Source organism: Anabrus simplex, chromosome 2, assembly GCF_040414725.1.
Source record: "Anabrus simplex isolate iqAnaSimp1 chromosome 2, ASM4041472v1, whole genome shotgun sequence".
NCBI lineage: Eukaryota > Metazoa > Arthropoda > Insecta > Orthoptera > Tettigoniidae > Anabrus > Anabrus simplex.
The window spans coordinates 929,875,443-929,896,039 of record NC_090266.1 but is presented as its reverse complement, the minus strand read 5'-3'; the positions used below and the strand labels follow the sequence as shown (position 1 = coordinate 929,896,039).

Below are 20,597 nucleotides of genomic sequence, written 5' to 3'. Positions count from 1 at the left end.
GCGTGCCTCTACGCGCACGGCCAACTCGCCCGGTACATATCATTTTACGAGTGTTAAATTTTGAAAGTCTTGACGAATAATAACCAGTGACTTCGCTAATAGGTTAATCACCCAAGGTTTTTATGAACTCAGATTTATCAGTACTGCGAGTGACCTTGGAGACATCAACCCTCTCAGTCACATTGGACTGAAGTAGCAAATGATTATCTGCAACATCACCAGGATCATCGGGGTTCAACCTGGGCCTCGAAAGTTCGAGTCATCTCTACCTTCTACCAACCCAGACAGTCCAGCCGCTTCTGTATGGAGTCCCTGGAATCTTCTGGAACGTGTTCCAACCTGCTCGGCTTGGTGAACTGGAGAATCTGAGCCATATTATAGGACTATGTGGAAGACAACTCATATCTGCCTGGAGGTGATGTGCAATTTCATGTCTTATATGAATAAACTCATGTTCATTCAGAGTCAAAGTTTTCTTGTAGATAGGACCCTACCTCCTGTACCAAGCCCTAGCTACTAGTCACCCAGTTTTAGCCCTGAGAACTTTATTCTTGCTTGCTTTAAAATATAATCTGAGAGTCAGGCTCTTTTACCGGTACAGTATATCCCCTTAATACTGGAAAATCAAAACATATAGCAACTACAGAATAAAATAAGTTTATGAATTTAAATATTATTGTTAAAAATACTGTACATGTATACAGGTATACACCATTTATTTCAGATACTGTTTAAAATGACCTCCTTCTGCAGGAAAACATGCCTCACATCGTTTAAACAAATTATTTGCCACTTTCTGTAATTCCACTTCAGTAATAAACTATACTGCACATGTTATTTCAGCCTTCAGTTCTTCTATGCTACATGGATTATGCTGGTAAAAGTTAGCACTTTAATGTGTCTTGTGTATCATCGACTGAAGATGTTCATAATAGTGGATGAAACATGTCTTGATAAATAACAATGTTGTCTTGAAAATAAAGACAGATTATTGGTATTGTAAAGGTGGGGTTTTTGAAAGAGGATTTCACAAGTTCATACTTTTGAAAAAATGAGCTTTGAAATGAAATTTATTTCATGCAAAATTGTTCCCACATAAACATCTGAATTCACAGGGCCATCGAAAAATATAGACCGAATTATCAGTCATGCATTTACTGCACACAATACTATTTTAATGAGATACGATGGCACTCCCTGTACAACATATGGATTCCTACTACTCCACAATCACATATTTTGAGAATTTACATGTTCCAGGAAGATGGAAACATGCCCTGTCAAATATAAACATTTGCTGTGGATACAAATTTCCACTGTAAACACTTTCAAAAATCAATCACAGAACCTTATTCTAGTGGCAAAATCTGGCTGGTAAAGTTTCTGCACAAACCTTTATTTTATATGGCCAAAATTTCTGCATTCTGGTCACTTTGTGGGTCAGCCAGAAGGATATGTTTATTAACTGCACTTAACGACGTAGTGATTTTCTAGGACTTACTTCTAACCGCACCTGAATCTATTCCCAAGTTTATCTTCTGTTAAAATGTTTTGTGTCCCCTTTTTCTGTATATCACAAAATTAACCTGTTTTAAGCCACTTAATCATTAACTTCAAAACACAAGATTTTGTAGGAATGCTGGTTTCAGGATATGTATGAGTGACTCTCTGAATGCATCTTCTATAATTACCTCTTTTCAAGTAACATACCAATTCAATGTTGAACCGTATACTGTACTTAATTTTCCAATCGATTTCTCAATACACAAGCAAGTCACACACAAATTCCTGTACATTACTCAGAAGCAACTATTTAGCGTATGGCTTTTTGTGCCGTGAGTGTATGAGGGCATGTTCAGCTTGCATGATGCAGGTCTTCCTATCTGACGCCAGTGGGTGACCTGAACATCAGGGTGTGCGGAGGAGGAGGAGGAGATGATGATGATGAGATAAGGAGAGGGTGAAACCCGGTGTCAGCACATTGCTTTCTCCTGTCAAATAACACCATGCAGTCTGCTCAATGCTTAACATCCTCAACCGACAGACAAATCACAATTTGCTTCTTCTTTCTCCACCGCTTTTCCAACACATGTGGAGTCACGGGTGCGAACTGCGTCGCACATGTGGATTTGGCCCTGATTAACGACCGGATGCCCTTCCTGATGCTAACCCTATATGGAGGGATGTAATCACTATTGCGTGTTTTCTGTGGTGGTAGGTAGTGTGGTATTTTGTCTGAATGTGAAGTGGCAAGTGTTGGGACAGACACAAACACCCAGTCCCCGAACCAGAATAATGAATCAGAAGTGATTAAAATCCCCAACAGGCCGGAAATCGAACTCAGGACCCTCTGAACCAAAGGCCAGTACACTGACCAATCATCCAACAGGTCGGCCGGACAAATCACAATCAACAGCATCATATGACCTCACTTCATATGAAAACTGCAGAAAGGTTTGGAATGAATACAGGCTTTTAGCATAAAATCTAGTGATTAGAAATTGTATACCACCACCTCTCCTACCCTGCCAGCTAACATTCTGATGGTGAAAATTTCTTTCACCAATGGGACTCGAACCAACTAACCACGATACCAGACAGTATAGACTTGACGCCTTAATGATCATGTTCACCAGGTGGCCTAGAAACAAATATCTGCTGGGATATTTTATACACTTGACTTCCTATGCTGCAGTTGGGAGAGCTAAAGTCGTCTGGCAGAAGAATGATGCAAAGTTTCCTCATAAAATGAGAGTATACATACTGACAAGGTATTTAGGATCTTATTTATTCCTACATCTTCACAACAATCATGTAGTAGATAATACAATGGTTCTTGCTAATCTCATTTCTAATCTAAGTCTTATAATTATTCAGTGTGTTCCTATCTCAGTTTTGCACATGATAGCTCACTCAAATGTAACATAAGAAAACACTGGAAAATATTAGAACATCTGTCAAAACATGTCTGTCTGTTAGGTCATTAGCCCAGAGGCTGGTTGGATCCTCAAACAGCACCACCAAAGGCTATGCAGTTATAGGAAAACCTCAAAAACCAATGGCAGTACCAAAATGAGGTGTACTAGGCAAGACAAGGAGTGAGGTAGTTTGCCATTGCTTTCCTCACTGGGCCAGGCAGTGCTATTGTAGCACGACTGACCCTATGAGCAACACGTTTCATAACACTCAGGCGCACTGGTTGAACTATGAATGCTATTATTCAGCATCACCCGTACCCCATGTAACAACATATCTCTAGTGAATTATCATCTAATAAATGCCCTTCTACAAAAATATTTTGGAAAATCCTTTAAAATATTAGTACATACATGACAGTTCCAGTTCTGAGATGCTTCCTGATTTTCTCCAATAGCAATAAATTGTGAAATGCATCTGCCTGCTAATTCACACTAAGATAGTAAGTAAACTCATGTCCTCATCCTGAGGTGGTGCAGCTCTTTTCAGGCACAGCCCCATGGAGGCGAACTGCATGTACCATTTTAACCACATACCAGTCCTCCTGCCATTCTTAAAATAATCTTTGGCAATACTGGGAATCAAACCTGGGTCTCCAAGGATGGCAGCTTATAGTGCTAACTGTTATGATATTAAGACAGACCACACTATGGTGAATGATTTTGAATTTAATATTTTACAATTTGCTTTACATTGAACCAACACAGGTAGGTCTTATGGCAACTATGGGAAGGAAGGAGTGGGAAGGAAGTGACCGTGGCCTTAATTACGGTACAGCCCCAGCATTTGCCTGGTGTGAAAATGGGAAGCGACTGATTTAAATCAATTTACAAAGTGAAATATTTGGTACATTTAAGTAAAAAATTAACTCTAGAGTACTTTTTACAGGCCTTATTTTATAGGAAGTAATATTAAAAGGGAAATATAGCTCACTTACTCTAGTTTGCCACAAGTGGATGCAAACTTCGGTTTCAAAATTTCATCTGAAGACTGAGCAGAATATGAAGAATGCACATTATTGCACGTTTCCTGTACCTCCATGTTATGTACTGTAAAAGACATTTCAAAGCATGAATGACAGATAATTTCAAGATAAACATAGGAAGAATTAAAGCACATATGAAGAAGGCATATTGACTGACTGTTTCCTGTGCCTCCATGGTTTGTATTGTAAAAGATATTTCAAGGCATGAAAGACACATACATTCTAAGATAAATACCATAAGAATTAAAATCCAGATAGAGGGCTGAATTTTCCCTTACTCTCCTGTTGTATAGCATAGAGAGGTTACCAAAACTCTATGTAACTACATTGTGTATATATACACTTAAGTAATACCGTACTCAACTTGATATGAAACTTGTAAATAGAATGTTTTATATTTTGATAATTTCTTCAGCTATACCCCTGGTATATTTAGTGCAAACATTTCTTCGAATATGCAAATTTTCACTTACAAAAAAATTATGAAAATCATATCCACTATAGTTTCAATATTTTATTTATTTGCAGTACGTAAAAACCTATAGTTATAAGCTAAATTATTTTGAACATGCACTTCAAGGGCCTCAGTTATAGTGAAGAACATCATCAGATTAACACTGATGTCCATCTACCAAACAGCAAGCCCCATATTTTCTGCTATAATTGTCTTCAATAATATGGCTACATCCTCAGCCATCAGTCAAGAATCAAACTTGTAATTTTATAAGATTGTTGAGATAGTGATCATATCCAGTTCTCAGTGAAAATACCAAATATTCATCACACCTCTCATGGAAGATAATAGTTTTGTAACACTAGTTTAGTAACCAGAGAATATTTTAGTTCTTCAGAAAAAATAATCTTAAGATAATCTTGTCTTTCAAAAAATTAATCTCAAAAATGCTTGTACCATTTCAGCACCGTATATTCAATCTTAAAAAAAAAAAAAAAGAGGAGTTGTACAAGGTAAATGGAGAGAGAGTTCTATGGAAGGTCAGAATTGTTGTGCTGAGCAGGACTTATGTTAAAGAAGCTATTAAATATTTTTCTGAATGTATAAATATTCATTTCCTTCAATCTGAGAGTAGATGAGCAATGTATGTTCTAAAACAATGGGTGCTGAGTCAGCATTTTCCCACGAGGTCATTGACCCCTAGTTAAGTAGTAAGGCTATATAGGTACGAGAACAAGGTCATTGATCCCTAGTTGAGTAGTAAGGCTATGTAGGTTCTAGACCATTGAATGTGGAATAACGCCATTACCTTGCATATGAGAGCAAGCCTAACCTCACAGACTCCATTGGAGGGGCCTAATTGGTCAGGGGAAAAAATGGGGTGCTTTTGACCCCCTTAGGTGAGGTTATGACATCATACGCATATGTACGAGGGCAATGCTAACTTCACTGGACAACCTGCAGTGTTTTTGACCGCTAGGAGAGGTTATGACATCATACACTTACGTACGAAGGCAATGCTAACTTCACAGTCTACTTTGGAGGAGCCGAATCGGAAGAGCCCCCTTGGAAGAGCCGAGTCGGAAAGGTCACGGACCCCTTTGGAAGAGCCGAATCGATCGGGCATCCATGGAGGAGCCACAAATTGGTTAGGTGGCCTTCAGATGAGGTTAAGATGTCATTATAACATGTTAACCTAACCTTGCGCACGAACACAAATCTAACCTCACACACAGCCTCCCCGTGGAGGAGTCCAATCGGTTAGGTGAATGGTAGTTGAGGTTATAATGTGTTTGCTACGAGGAACGCCAACTTAACCTCAGACAGGTTCCCCTTGGAGGAGCCGAACTAGTGAGATGACTTGTAGGTGTGGTTAACACGTGTGTTAACCTAACCTTGGCCACGAACGGTAACCTAACATCACACACGCTCTTTGTCGTCTCCCCCTTGAAGTAGTAACGTAATAAGTGTGGGCGACTTTAAAATGTAGGCTTATCTTTATATAACCGATCACACAGGCCTTCTCCTGACAGAGCTGTGATGTCACAGTGTGCTAAATGACTATCAGATCCCGCTACAGACATATCAGTGTGCTCTCGCGGTAACTTCCTGAGTTACTGTAAACAAATGACTTTTAGATCCCGCTCGAGACATAAACAGGGGGGAATAACTAGTGCTCATGTGCGCATGTACATCAGCTTGAGGTACACTCTAACGGCGAGTTTGCAAGTTACTGTAAAACGGATTACTCACGCACTCACAGGCTCTTTGCCAGTCTCCCCCTTGGTGTGGTGACGGAGCTGTGACGTAATAAGCGTGAGCGATTTACACGTGCATGCTTATCTTTACATAACCAAACACGGAGAACTTCTCCTGAGAGAGCTGTGATGTCACAGCAAGACAAATGACTATCAGATCTCGCTACAGACATATCAGTGTGCTCACACAGCGACTTTGTGATTTACCGGGCGATTTAAAAATGCATGCTTATCTTTACACAACCGAACGCGCAGGCCTTCTCCTGACAGAGCTGTGACGTCACAGCGTGGGCGATTTGAAATGCAGATTGCTGGCTAAGGGTGCATGACGTTATAACCTAAGGTAAGTCCATTCCTTGTCCCGTTTCTCTACGGTGTCTGGTTTGTGGTGAGATGAATCTGTTAAGATGGATTTTTAATAACCAGATGCCCTTCCTGACATAAGCCTCATTAGGGAAGATAATAAGATGAAATGAATGACATGAAATATGATAGTAGGAAGGGAGAAAGTAAAACCCGGTAGTGGCACATAGCCTTCTCTCCATAACATATAAGCCAACTATAACTCATGAAGAGGTGTTGGAGAGGAGTAGAAGTAGATACAATTCATCGATAGAGAGCAAATATTATAATAGCTTTGGTAGTCTTGAGGAGAGAATGAATTAGTCTACACCTACTAAGCTCACCAGACAAAAAAAATTAGTCACCCCTGGAGAAATCATTACAAGCATAATTTAATACCATGTAACTCTGTTTCTGGACTTGATAACTGCCTGGATTTGGTCAGGAAGTGAGTCCACAAGGTTGTGCAGGTACGATGCATCCAGGTTAAGCCACTCACTGAGGTTTGATCACGCAACTTCACCAAATTGCGGGGATGCTGATGTCGGCGTTTTACCCGCTGTTCCAACACGTGCCACAGATTTTCAATGGGGTTCAAGTCAGGTGATTTTTCTGACCAACTGAGATGTAATAGGGTGGGCAGTGTTCATAAAACTGATCACATATGCGTCCAGCCCGATGAACTTTGCTGTTGTCATCTTGAAAAATCAGGGTACCAACAGCATATTCATTATGCAGATGTTGAATTAAAGAAAACACTTGATCATCCAGAATGTTTAAATAAATATGCTGGTTCATGTTAGTGGTCATCTCAGTTAGCGGGCCTAATCCATGACATGAAAAACACCCCCAAAACATCACAGACCCAACTTTGGCTTGAACCTGACCTTGCACAAATCGACAATGAAATGCTTCATTTGGCCTTCGGTGCACTCGATGACATGCGTCATTGGAATACAGGCAAGAATTTGATTCGCCAGATCACCTTACGTTCCACCAGTCAACTACTATCCAACGTTGAATGATTTCTAGCCCACCGAAGACGTGCAGCTTTATGTGCCTGTGTGAGCAATGGGCTCTTGCGAGGTGATGAACTCCAAATATTCATTGCATGCAGTTCCCATCACAATGTTCTCTTGCCAACAGGTTGAGATGGACCTTCATTCACTGACTGCAGCATTTCTGTCGGGTTTGGAAGCGAGATTTTGATTCACAAGCCATGAAACGCGTCTCCGTTCCCTCTCAATCAGAATCTTTTTTCTCACCACAATTCTGACATTGTATTTCATGGCCACGTGTGGTACACCACTACTTGTAGACACATTGAACAGTACATTGCAAAACACCAACAAATCCAGCAACTGCACACACCATGGACAAGGGCACAGAAAAACACGATTGTCCTTTTTGCCACTCTGTCACATTCTTACATCTACCCATGTTGTCGTACATTGTCTGCTTGAAACATCAATGTCTCACTGATTGCTACTGCCTTTTTCTCATGTGGAGGCAGTGCATGTGTGGTTGAGCACGGTACTCATTTGCTGTGCCATCTATACAGGCTTAACGATCCATCTGTGCATGCGCACTGGGGTGGCTAATTTTTTGCATGGTGAAATTTTGAAACAGGGACAAAGTTCTTACCTACAAGTAAAGAGGATCTGGGGTTTCATTCCTCGTTACACTACTTGGACCAGAGCCTTCTGCCTTGCTTTCTTCAATAAGGGAACACTAATCTATGAAATATTCTAAACTAAGATATTTACATCACACTTTAACTTCATCAAGTAGACCTATAGCATTCACATGTAAGAGTAAAATTAAATAAGGATAACTTACACGGGTGGACTTCCTCTTCATCTTCCAATACCTTGAGAATATTAACGATATCATCATAAGTAGAATTCATGGATCCAGTTTTAAGGAGATCAAAATTCGGGGCATTTAAAGCTAAATTTTCCTGAAATTCATTTTCTCCCAAGTCATTCTGTTTTGGAAGTTCAATTGAAATATCTCTTTTATTTATATTGATTTTGGATCCCATTCCTGTGCAACTTCTGAGGGAATTGATGAAGATAGGTGCTGTTCCATGACATTCCTCTGAAAAGGTCCAAAGTACATTCAGAAAACTTTAAAGAAATAGTCTATATATTATGTAAATATGGTAACATCACTAAAATTGTGATGCTCCAACAGTCACAGTCACGTCAAATTTCACTGTCGCTATTAAAGCAAACTACACTGACTGAGCAAATGTCATGGGATAGCGGAGCACTGATGCGCAGGTGTGTTGTCTGCACACCACATGCCTTCTGTGCCAGCGGCAGTTGTATAGGAGACCTTGTGAGCAGTGGCTGTGCATGTGACAGGTGTAACATGGAACGTCGTTGTGAGCTGACACCGTTCGAACAGGATATGGTGGTCGGTGCCTGACGGATGGGAAGTGCGATTTTCGAAGTGGTGCGGGAATTCGGCTTCACATGATCAACCGTGTCCAGGCTGTATCGTGAATGGTTGAATGCGGGTGTCACCGTCCACAAAAGATGAACGACCAGCTGTCCAGCCACCCTCGATGACTGTGACCAGCGACATCTGAGACGGATTGTCAATAGTGCAACAAATCACGGCTCAATTCAACACAGGCCGTGCTAGACATGTCTCCCAGCAGATAATCCATAGGAACATAGGTTCTATGGAGTTTGGGAGCCTGCGCCACACACGGGTGCCACTGTTAACCCAACGTCATCGGGCACGACGACGCGCATTTGTCGCCAGTCACCAGGGATGGACACTGGAACAATGGCGTAACATGATATGGTCGGACGAATCACGATTTCAACTGCACCATGCCGATGGGAGGCACCGTGTATGGCGCAGACCACATGAAACGATGGATCACGCCTGCCTCGAAGGTGTGGTCCAGGGCGCTGGGGTCTCTGTTATGGTCTGGGGTGCATTTTCCTGGTATGGAATGGGCCCCCTAGTTGTTCTGGAAGAGACTTTGAACAGTACGCGGTATGTTGAGCTGCCTGGAGACCATCTCCACCCATTTTTGGCCTTCCAGTGCCCAGACGGTTCTGCGGTGTTTCAAGATGAAAACGTGCTGCCACATCGCCCCCACGTCGCACGGGAATGGTTCCAGGAACATGCAGTGGAGGTTCAACGACTGCCATGGCCACCCAGGAGCCCTGATATGAACCCTATCGAGCATATCTGGGATGTCCTGGAACGCAGGCTCCATGCCATGGATCCTGCACCCACGAACAGACCAGCATTGGCGGCCGCTCTGCAAACGATTTGGTGTCAGCTGCGTCCAGAGGACTACCAGGGACTTGTTGACTCACTTCCACGGCATTTCACTGCAGTTCGCAGGGCCAGAGGAGGCCCCACACGCTATTAGGTGACTATCCCATGACATTTGCTAAGTCAGTGTATATTTTATGGCATCATGAAAAAAATCTATTAACCTAAATAACATTATTTTCAAACAGTCACATCTCATTTAACAGTCACTACTAAAGCAAACTGTCTTATGGCATCTTGCAAACAATTGTTATTTCTAACAGAATGCTTAAAAACTAGTGATACTCTTGACCAAAGCCCTCCTATTTTTTGTCCAACGATTGAAATCGGGTAGTGTTTGTTCATCTGCATTCAAATTCTTGCCTCAACGGTCAGCGTCAATGCCACCGGTTCACAGAATCCTTGGCTCAATTCAAAGCCAGGTCAGGTATTTTAACCATCTGGTTAATTCCTCTGACTTGAGGACTGGGTATTTATGTTTATCCCAATACACTCCTCTTCATACACATACAACACACCATACTACCAATCCCCACAGAAACATGTAATAGTTAAGACAACTCTCCACATATATAGTAGGGGTCACGAAAGTCATTCGGCCATAAAACAGGGCCACATCCACATGTGTGACACAGTTCGCACCCATGATGCCAAAAAGGTGTAGGATAAGCAGTAGAAGAACAAGATAAACAGAATTGTGCAAGCTCAATAAAGTATGTAAACCACAACGATAAAGCCATGCCAGATTCAAAATTATTCAGAATATTTATTTTAATTTGTGTGGGTACTGACTACTCAAACATATGTATATTCAAAACTGATGCATAAAACTTCTGAAGATGTCCTTTTGTTATCTTTCAACTCACATTTGCTTCCACGAAAATGTTTGATGAATATTTGTGTTCAATCTCTCTTCCCACACAAAGTCCAAATTTTCTTTTTCATTCCTGGAAACATATTTACATAAAGCATTTGCCTTCCACTGGCATTCCATCATGTAGCCATGTTTTGTGTTGTTAAGTGATTACTTCGTCCCTTTGGTTCCTTGGCTGAATGGTCAGCATAGTTGCCTTCAGTTCAGAGGGCCCCGGGTTCGATTCTCAATTGGGTGAGGGACTTTAATCTTAAACGGTAAATTCCTTTGGCCCGGGGACTCGGTGTTTGTATTGTCCCCAACATTCCTACAACTCACTCAACATACACAACTGTATCCTCCACCACATTAACACGCATTTTCCTATACATGGCAAACGCTGCCCGCACTCATCAGAGGGTCTGCTTTACAAGGGTAGCACTAGAGAAACAACAGCCACACAAAATTATTAAGATTGCCCCTTTGGTATCTATTTCTTCATTTTGGACAATGTTCTTTTACATGAAATCTCATAGGTAAATTGACTCTGATCATAGTGCCAGACATTATACGCCATTTGAGACATGTAAATGTTAGCTTGCACTCAGGAGATAGTGGGTTCCAATACCACTGTTGGCTGCCCTGAAAATGGTTTTCCATGGTTTCCAAATTTCACAGCAGACAAATGCTGTGGCTGTACCTTAATTTATGCCACAGTCACTTCCTTCCCAGTTCTAGACCTGTCTTACCATATCATTGCCATAAGACCTCTTTGAGTCAGAGTAAAAAGCAAGTAGCAAAAAAATCCATTGTTCACAGGATTGTTCAGTGAAGCAAAAGTATCTCAGTGGAGGATCATTAGCTGTGTTCACAGGAACTAATATTCATGAAAGACATAATGTTAAGAGACAGATTTTGAGAGAATCAGAGATTTCTCTGTTTCACTGAGAAAAATGTCGAATGAATTACTTCCACGCAAAACAAGATGCCAATTTACTTTGTAAATAGAGAATAAACCTGATAAAGATATACTGTAGATTAAAATTCTGGATAGCTGCTGACGTACAAATGAAATACTGGTACGTCTATAATGCTTTCCTACACCTCAGTACGGCAGATGGGCGTCCTATCAAGCAACCATTGGGAGAGTGTGTCACAGTCCGCCCTGTGGAATCTTTTATAAACAAAAGAGGAAAAGAGACAACTAACAAATTTTTCATATCTCCTCAAGTACCGGTGGTCATGATTCACCAAGAGAAACTTTGCTGGTAGGGAAAATAATTTCAGCATGCCGTAAAATACCTGACAAAGTGAAGAAGTCCAGAGCTGAACTTCATTCCACCATTATTTTATGACAGCCTGTGAACGCACTGCACACCTTGGCCATGTACCAAGGAAAGAAGAAGTAGAACTTCCTCTTCCTTAGCACAGTGAGTATGACACCTACTGCCACTGAAGTAGTCAAATCCATTGACTGTCAAGTTTTCCATTATACATAAATCTTCCTGCAGAGTAATCAAGTAATAAAACAAAAGTATACTAATTAAAAATAACATTATTATTTGAGAAATGGTGAATGTAACATAATTTCACTAACGTCTTTGTTTCTTCAAAATAGCCTCCCTGTGCTTTTAGAAAAGCCAAGCAAACTCCTGGCACTATGTTCCGAAATGTAGAAGCTAGTCTATCTCCTTCCACTACACTTGTAAATATTCCCATTGTAGGGTCTCACATTTCCTGCATATTTTCCGATTTCTTTATTAAGCTCATCCTACAAACGTTCAAAGGGATTGAGGTCAGGCTCTGAGCTGGACAGGACATACATTTCAGCTCCTTGTTTATATAATTTCTACACATATGGAAAGTATGTTTTGGGTCACTATCCTGATGTGGGACAAATCCATGACCAATGTGTCTCTTTCCAGAAGAAACGAGATGTCTCAACAGTACTGAATAATAATTTTCCTTTGTCCTAGCACAATCATCATATTTATAACCTGAAAATCATTCTCCATTATGCTTAAAAGTGGAAACAATGTACTGGCCCTTTGTGCGCTCTCTACGCTACTGATGAACATGAATGGCCTCCAAACACTTAAAACTTCATTATTCAGTGAATAGGACCTTGGCCCATTGCTCAGAACTACAGCTATTGTATTTCTAATCCCACTGTAGCCCTTTTTCTGTTCTGTTCAAATAAAAATGGATTATTTATACCTGTGCAACCAAAGAGAATATGATAATAAAATCTGAATTGGACAGTTAAGATAAAAACCAGAGCAGCATGCATAGAATTCAGTTCCTCTTTATCCAGATCCACAACAACAGCACGTTACTCATTCCTAGTCTTCTGATATCGACCTATGACAAACAGGCTGCATGAAAGGTAAGAAACACAAAACTGAAACAGGAATATCATTGCACAGTAACATACAGGGTGAACAAAAAATGCCGCACTTGGAGGTCGGCATGCGATTCCTCATCCCATTGCAAGACAAAAGTTTCTACAGCCAAATCAGATCTGGTGTTGTTGGAAAACACGTAAAAAATGAGATGCTGGCAACACTGTCACTCCTGTAGCGCATCAAAATGTAATAGAGAAACGTGCATCATCCCACTCTACCGTACCCACCGTCGCAGCTCACTGAGTAGACGGCTGGGTTATCAAACCCACATACACCATGGAGCTATGGCTCGAATCTACGTCGGGATTTTTTTCTTTTGTGTGAGTGATGTCAGGTCCCTAGTTCCTGTCGTGTAACTGCGTTTGTAAGCATGACAACCTGTAGTCACATGACAATAGTCAAACATATGACAGTGTGATCCATTCAACTGAATGCATGCATCGACTAACCACGCAGTGCACAATCATAACTGGTCCTATCAAGTGCATGTAGAGCGGCGACCTGATGGAGTACACAAACGGTGAATACGTCGATATGCTTTTAGTGTTGGGTGCATACGATAACCAAGCTTCTGCTGCTGCTCGTGAATATGCAGCATGGTACCCTCAAAGGCACCATCCTGATAAGAATGTTTCTCGCCGCCTTGAGCAACGCCCACGGGAAACTGGTAATCTTTGTCCACAAGTAGTGGACAGAGGTTGTCCAAGGACTAGACATACTCCACAAATAGAGGACGACATTCTTGAAGCCATTCACCAATCACCTCGGTAAAGTACCCGTAATATTGCAAGGCAGTTCCAGGTATCTCAAAAACTAGTTGTTGACGTACAGCACGACGAAAAACTGCATCCATATCATTACACTTTAACTCAACACCAGCGGCCAGAAGACCACATTCAACGAGTACAGTTCTATGAATGGCTTTTGCAACAAGTTGAAGATAACGAATATTTTATAAAGAATGTGATATGGAGTGACGAATGTAGCTTCACTCGGGAAGGTATTTTCAACCATCACAACAGCCATTATTGGTCTGACCACAACCCACATGTTACCCGTGAATGTGGCTTTCAAGCACGCTTTGGCATAAACCCGTGGGCTGGAATTGTGGGAGGAGTGCTTTTAGGCCCTTACCTATTGCCGGGAAAGTTGAATGCGCCCCGCTATCGTACGTTTCTGGGCAATACTTTGCCTGATGCTTTAGAAAATGTTCCACTTGGTGTTTAGCGACAGCTATGGTTTCAGCATGATGGTGCACCGCCACACTCTGGAAGGATTGGTCATGGAGGTCCAATGTTCTGGCCTCCACGTTCCTTGGACCTTAATCCACTGGATTTTTATTTGTGGGGACACTTAAAGGAACATGTTTATAGTACTCCACCCATGGACGTACAAGACCTAATAGCTCGCGTGCATGCTGCATTGGCAATGGTGGATGCAGGTGTGCTGCGTAGGGTCCGGCAAAGTATGCTCCAGCAAGTGGCGGAGTGTTTGCAAATCCAAGTTGGTCGCTTTGAACATCGGCTGTGAGGTAAACGTTGCTCGTAAGTGTACGTACCTGCTCTGTGAAGATAAGACTGGACGTCACACCTACACTATGGAATTATTGTGCGTAGCATAATGGGCAATCCAGTGTAGCCTACCTACTGTACTGTAATTGTGTTTCCTTGTATCACATTGGAGAGATGATGTTACTGTATCCACTATAATGTTCTATGTACTGGCTTTATTAGTGCCATGGAAAAAACAAAGTGGTCGTTTACGTCTGTAAGGAGTTCATGTTACGTTTGAATGTTTAACCCCTCAAGCGTGACATTGTAAAACTGCATGCTGCACCCACAGCGTGCTTTATTTCTAGCCTACTCCCAATGCTGAGCGTGGTGTCTAATGAAGTTCTATAATTTTCAAACAGGTGGATGAAAAATGATCAAAGAAACACACAATAACAATAACATATTACACTATAATCAATACTAAATGCCTATATTATGTATCGTAAAGCAGGATTCAAGGGTACACACTTGCAATTCAGGATAACACTGCTAGACCAAATGATTGCCAAATACTTGGCCAGGAATCTTGTGAAAAAACCTGGTTATCCCTGGACAGCTGGACATCAATACTGAAACTTTATGTGATAGATTTCAAAGCACGGGTCCACCCAAAGGCCTGGTTGTACTGGGCAATTTCTGCAGTCATACTTGGTGTCCTTTCTCTGTCCCTTCTTTGTGCACACTACACATTTCTTCCTCCCAATGGATTTGTATGTAGTTCCGTGGTTTTCAGCTGGAAAATGTTGTCCCGTAAGTCGCGTTATGTCCAAGTCCACATCAGATGGTCTACCTGATTTTTTCACAAGATTCCTGCCTAAGTATTTGGCAATCATTTGTCTACCAATGTTATCCTGAATTGCAGGTGTGCACCCTTGAATCCTACTTTACGATACACAATATAGGCATTTAGTATTGATACACTGACGAGGTGTCTGAAAAGTTTTTTGTACCAAACTTCAGTTTGCTTCTTTTCCAAAAGAAATGCCTCTAAAATTTGATCCTTAACATCTACCCCACCCATAAATGTATTGTATTCAGTAATACAAGTGGGTTTCTCTACTTCCTCCTGTCCCCCCTTCACATACATTGATACAGTGGTGCGTGTGTCCCCGTGACACGTAGTTAATTATTTCCGCATCACAAATCACTCGGCTTGGACCTGCCATGTTTACAAACTTGCGGTCCTTTAGCGCGAAACATGTGTGCAGATCTCTACGAACTGATAAGATATGCTACATCTCTCGGGAATAATTATTAGCTCTGAGTGTAGCTAAAATCTGCCTCTTCCTGTCATCTTACAATGAAGCAGATAACTATTACAAAATTCATGTAGCGGGCATTTCAAATGTCATGGCGCACCATTGCGCCGTACACGCTGTGACCGCAGCAAACCAATGGGCGCACCATTGCGCCACACACGCTATGGGGGTTAATTAAAGGTAACTGTAATGGTAAGACAGAACATTAGTGTATTGCATAGTGGAGGTGTACACTGCATACAAGCTGATGCATTAACTGAAAAAAAAAAATTGGTGCGAACGCGACTCGAACATCGGCGCATCCCCACAACTGGCATTTATGGCATTACCTCATCTCACTGAGCTAATGAGACAGCTCCAGCAGGGTGCCGAGTTCATGCGACCTGTGCTTGGGCACGCTGCACGCCGTTACAATGTTGCCAGAGCCTCATTTCTTAACTCGCATTTCTATTAAACCTATTGGTGGGACTAGGTTTTGCAAGATAACTTTTGTTGTGAATTTCGACGAGGAACCGCATGCCAACCTCCACGTGCGGCATTTTTTGTTCACCCTGTATAGACCTACTGTAAACAAATGTGCCTTACTTCTACAAGTGCATCTAAAAGACTGAGGCAGATTCCAATACAGGAAAATACTTCATCAGTTCCAGTACTGCTGCTGTCTAACGAAAACAACATGTACATTGAACGATCACTTTATTTCTAACACCTACTTAACACCTGCCTTTGCTGGTGATCACAGCTTGTAAACAGTGGGGGACAGATTTCACAAGGTGATACAAGTCGTCCAATCCAAGCCAGGCCTGTTACAGTATCTCGTGTAGTTGACTCACGTTTTGTGGAGGTGTAGGAGCAACCCTCGCAGAGCATTCCCGCGTATGCCAGGCATGTTCAAAGGAATCTACAGGCTGGGGAATTTAGGAACCATGGCAGGAGAATTAATTGTCAAGTTTCTCCAACCAATTAATTAAAGTACAGCTTGGTTGAAAATGGGAAACCATGGAAAACCATCCTGAGGACTGCATACAGTGGAGTTCGAACCCACTATCTCCTGAATGCAAGCTGACAACTACATGACCCAAACCGAGCAGCTACTCATTCACTCGGACGCATATTATTGGCTAACAGGTTGCTGAAGCCTTCACCTCTCAAAGTGTGTGTTATGCAGACCAATGGCCCTAGGACATTCCAGGAGAATGCTCCCCAGATAATGATACTGCCACCATCAGCCTAATGAATGCCCACAATACATGCGGCGAGGAGACCACCTCATGTTGCGTCGGTGCGATATAAAGTCAATTGCAAAAAGAAAAAGAACTTCTAATCTGTATAGTATAACAAAAGCACATGTATAAGATACATCCCAAGTTAAACAATAGACAAACTTGTGTATACCAGTGCTTCGGCAGGGACACATGAACAAGGATATATCACATAAATGCAGCTATTAGACACAAGAGCATACGTACATAGTACACAACCTTCTGCCTTGCAGAGCTTTGAAACAAGAAAGAAAAAAAAGTATTCAAGCAGAGAGACTGATAACAAACATTACTATAATTACTGCTAATGGTCATAAGGCAATAATATATGTACAATTTAGCACAAAATACAATAATGATTTGTTTTTACAAATAGTGTATCTCAGGAGATACATTGCCAAGCCCTGGGACATTTGTAACTATAACCTCAAATTGTAAATTAGTTAGTTGTTATAGTTATAAATTAATTATTTGCATTTTAATACATTATCTTTGGTGAAAATATGTTTAATTAATGTGTTTTTAGATACTGTTTCAGAAGAAGATTTTTTTTATACGTCACGTTCCAACAAGATACTCTCAATGCTGTCAGTACAAGGGGCAGAATCTGCCACAGAAGATGATTTAGATGGAAATGCAGCTGAAGGAAGTTTATTTCAAAACTAAGAAGAGGTATATTATCCTAATTTTGAACTTCAGGATGAAGACGTTATACACTCGGAAGATGAAGTAGGCCTAAGTGATGATATCGACATACGCAATGTCTTTGAATCATAAATATGATTCAGTATTTTTGTTAAGCATGGTCATTTATATGATTTTAGGTTTAATTAATCAATATTGTAATATTTTATCCAATGTTTGTTATATTTAATTAATTTGGTCTGAAGCAAAAGTTACTTTTTTATAGTTCGCTATTCTTATTTATTTTCCACTAATTGTAGGTACAATTTAGGGATGGTGAATGGAGAAAGACCATAGCCCCACGTACATGAAAGTGCCTCCATCACGACTTAAAATTACAATATTAAAATATACAATTACATTCTACATAGTGAGCTTATATACAGTTACCATATTTACATGGGCATATTTACATAATATTCACAAGACCTGTTCAACATTCAGGTAATACGACACACACTCTCTCTAGAATCCCCACTTATACTTTTTTCCTACTTGTTTTACGTCGCACCGACACAGATAGGTCTTATGGCGACGATACTTATACTTAAGCTGGGCCGGCTCACTCATAGCCACATACAGTCTCACTCACTCGGGATCCCATAAACTTTCATCCGTCCTCTCACTCATACTGAACATTCACACAGTAGAAAAATTATGTTATGTACAAAAGGTTTCATTATATATCCATCCTTTTTACCACTTTTACAAACATTTTCTGCAGGTAGTTCTTTTATCTGTGGTGAGAGTTCATTCCACAGCCGAGCAGAAAGAATAAAGAAGCCACTTTGATACGATGCTGTTCTTGCAAATGGAGGGAAAAGGGACACACATTGACTTATTTGAGCGGAACGATAGTTCAGCTGTAAGCGGTTGAAAGGGTTTATATGAATGTTACCTGCGAGGGATTTTCTCAGAAAAGCAATATCTATTTATTTACATAGGGTTGTTATGGGGGGCAGTGACCTGGCTGTATTTAAATGACCGTGTTGAATAATTAGTCATTCTGCTCGGCGTTGTACTCCCTCTAGTTTCATCATGTTCTCCACTGTAGTAGGGTGCCGGGAAGGAAGCCTGTACAACAGTTTTGGGCGCACTAATGACAAATAGTCTGTCTGAACTGCTTTCTTCCTGGCTCCCAGTAGAGATCTGCGGATGAATCCCAGGACTCTGTAGCTTTGCACCTTATTTCCTCAATATGGTTGTTCCATTTTAAATTGCTGCAAATGTGAATGCCAAGCCATTTTATTGAGATGCAAGGCATCAGGTTTTTACCACACAGTGAAATTTGGTGTTGTAACTCTAGTTAAGTGTACATTCTATTTATCAGAGCCACATTATCCAGATCTGACTGTAACTTATTTATGTCTTTCTCATTGCGAATGGCTCTGTAAATGATGGTGTCATCAGCGTACTGTGCCATAGAAGACGATACACAACCTGGCAGATCTAGCATAAATATCGTGTACAGAAGCAGCCCTAACACACTACCTTGAATCACACCCGAGGTGACTGAAATTTGTTCTGACCTGGCCCCACTGAACACAACGCTCTGCGTCCGACCTACCAGGAATGATCAAAACCATGACTGCACGTTGCCTTGAATGCCATACTTGTTATGTTTTAATAACAGCCGTTGATGAGGTACCTGATCAAAGGCCTTACTCCAGTCTAGAGTAACGCAGTCCACTTTGGATATATTAGACTGGTCCAGGAAATGTTGCCACTCATCAGTTACTGTTGTTAAAAGTGTAGTACAGGATTTTCCAGGGAGGAATCCATGTTGGTTGTTATTCAACAGGTTTCTCTAATTCAGAAAATCCAGCAAATGTTTAACAATTAGGCGTTCCATGCATTTACATACGCCAGATGTAATAGAGACTGGGCACTAGTCATCTACATTTTCCCTGTCACCGTCTTTGAACACGGAAACGACATTTGCTTTCTTCCATTCTTCTGGCACAGTCCCACTGTTCATTGAGATGTTAAATATTGTACAAAGAGAAGGTGCTAATGCTTCTTCACAGCGATGGAGAATTCTGGCCGACATGTTATCCGGGCCGTTCACAGCATGAGGCCTGTAAGATACTACTCAAAAAGATCCTAAAAATAAAAACTTCTAATTTTACACTATATTTCTGTATATTATACCTGTTTTCTAGAAAAACAATAAATAATAATTTTAATTCCAAAATTCTGGATTTACCAAGTTTAGAGTTAATAAGACAAGCTGTTCCAATATAAATAATAATAATAATTTATTTTCAGCAATCACTTACCAATGTTTATGGTATCACACTATCTTGAAACCAAAACTTCATCAGACATGCACTATTTACTGGAAACTGTGGAAACACTTACATATCATGCCAACTCTGACGCCATCTTAACATGTATCTTAAATTAAATTTTTTTTTGAATCAGGTATATAAAATAGCATGAAATAAAGGATTCTCGTTAAATCTTTTGGAATGTGCTCCATATTAATTCAGTTCAAAAAGACGTGGTCGGGAAAAAGCCACGTGTTACCATAGCGCAGGAAAACTCTTGCTCATGATTGGAGAGACACGCCTGAATGAGTTGGACATATTGAGACGGAGTGAGGATGAGGAAGGTTACATATATGTAGGAAGAACACGATCCAGTGAACATTATTTACTTGCTGTAACTGTTAAGCATTAATTAGTTCCCAATGCGATTTTATTTTGGTGTAAATAAATATCACATGAGATACGTCACTTCCTTGCATAAAAACACTTTATTG

The 20,597-nt window shown here is 40.8% G+C and overlaps 1 protein-coding gene across 1 annotated transcript in view; it reads right to left on the bottom strand.

The window, feature by feature from the left end:
- The window catches only part of LOC136863193 (centrosomal protein of 131 kDa), a 253,612-nt gene that overhangs the window by 120,324 nt on the left and 112,691 nt on the right, over nt 1–20,597 (bottom strand). Inside the window, exons 8-9 of the mRNA XM_068226334.1 lie at nt 8,354–8,614; nt 3,914–4,025 (exon numbers count right to left, since the gene is read on the bottom strand). Of these exons, the coding sequence (XP_068082435.1) occupies nt 3,914–4,025; nt 8,354–8,614 (373 nt within the window). The remainder of the gene's footprint in view (nt 1–3,913; nt 4,026–8,353; nt 8,615–20,597) is intronic.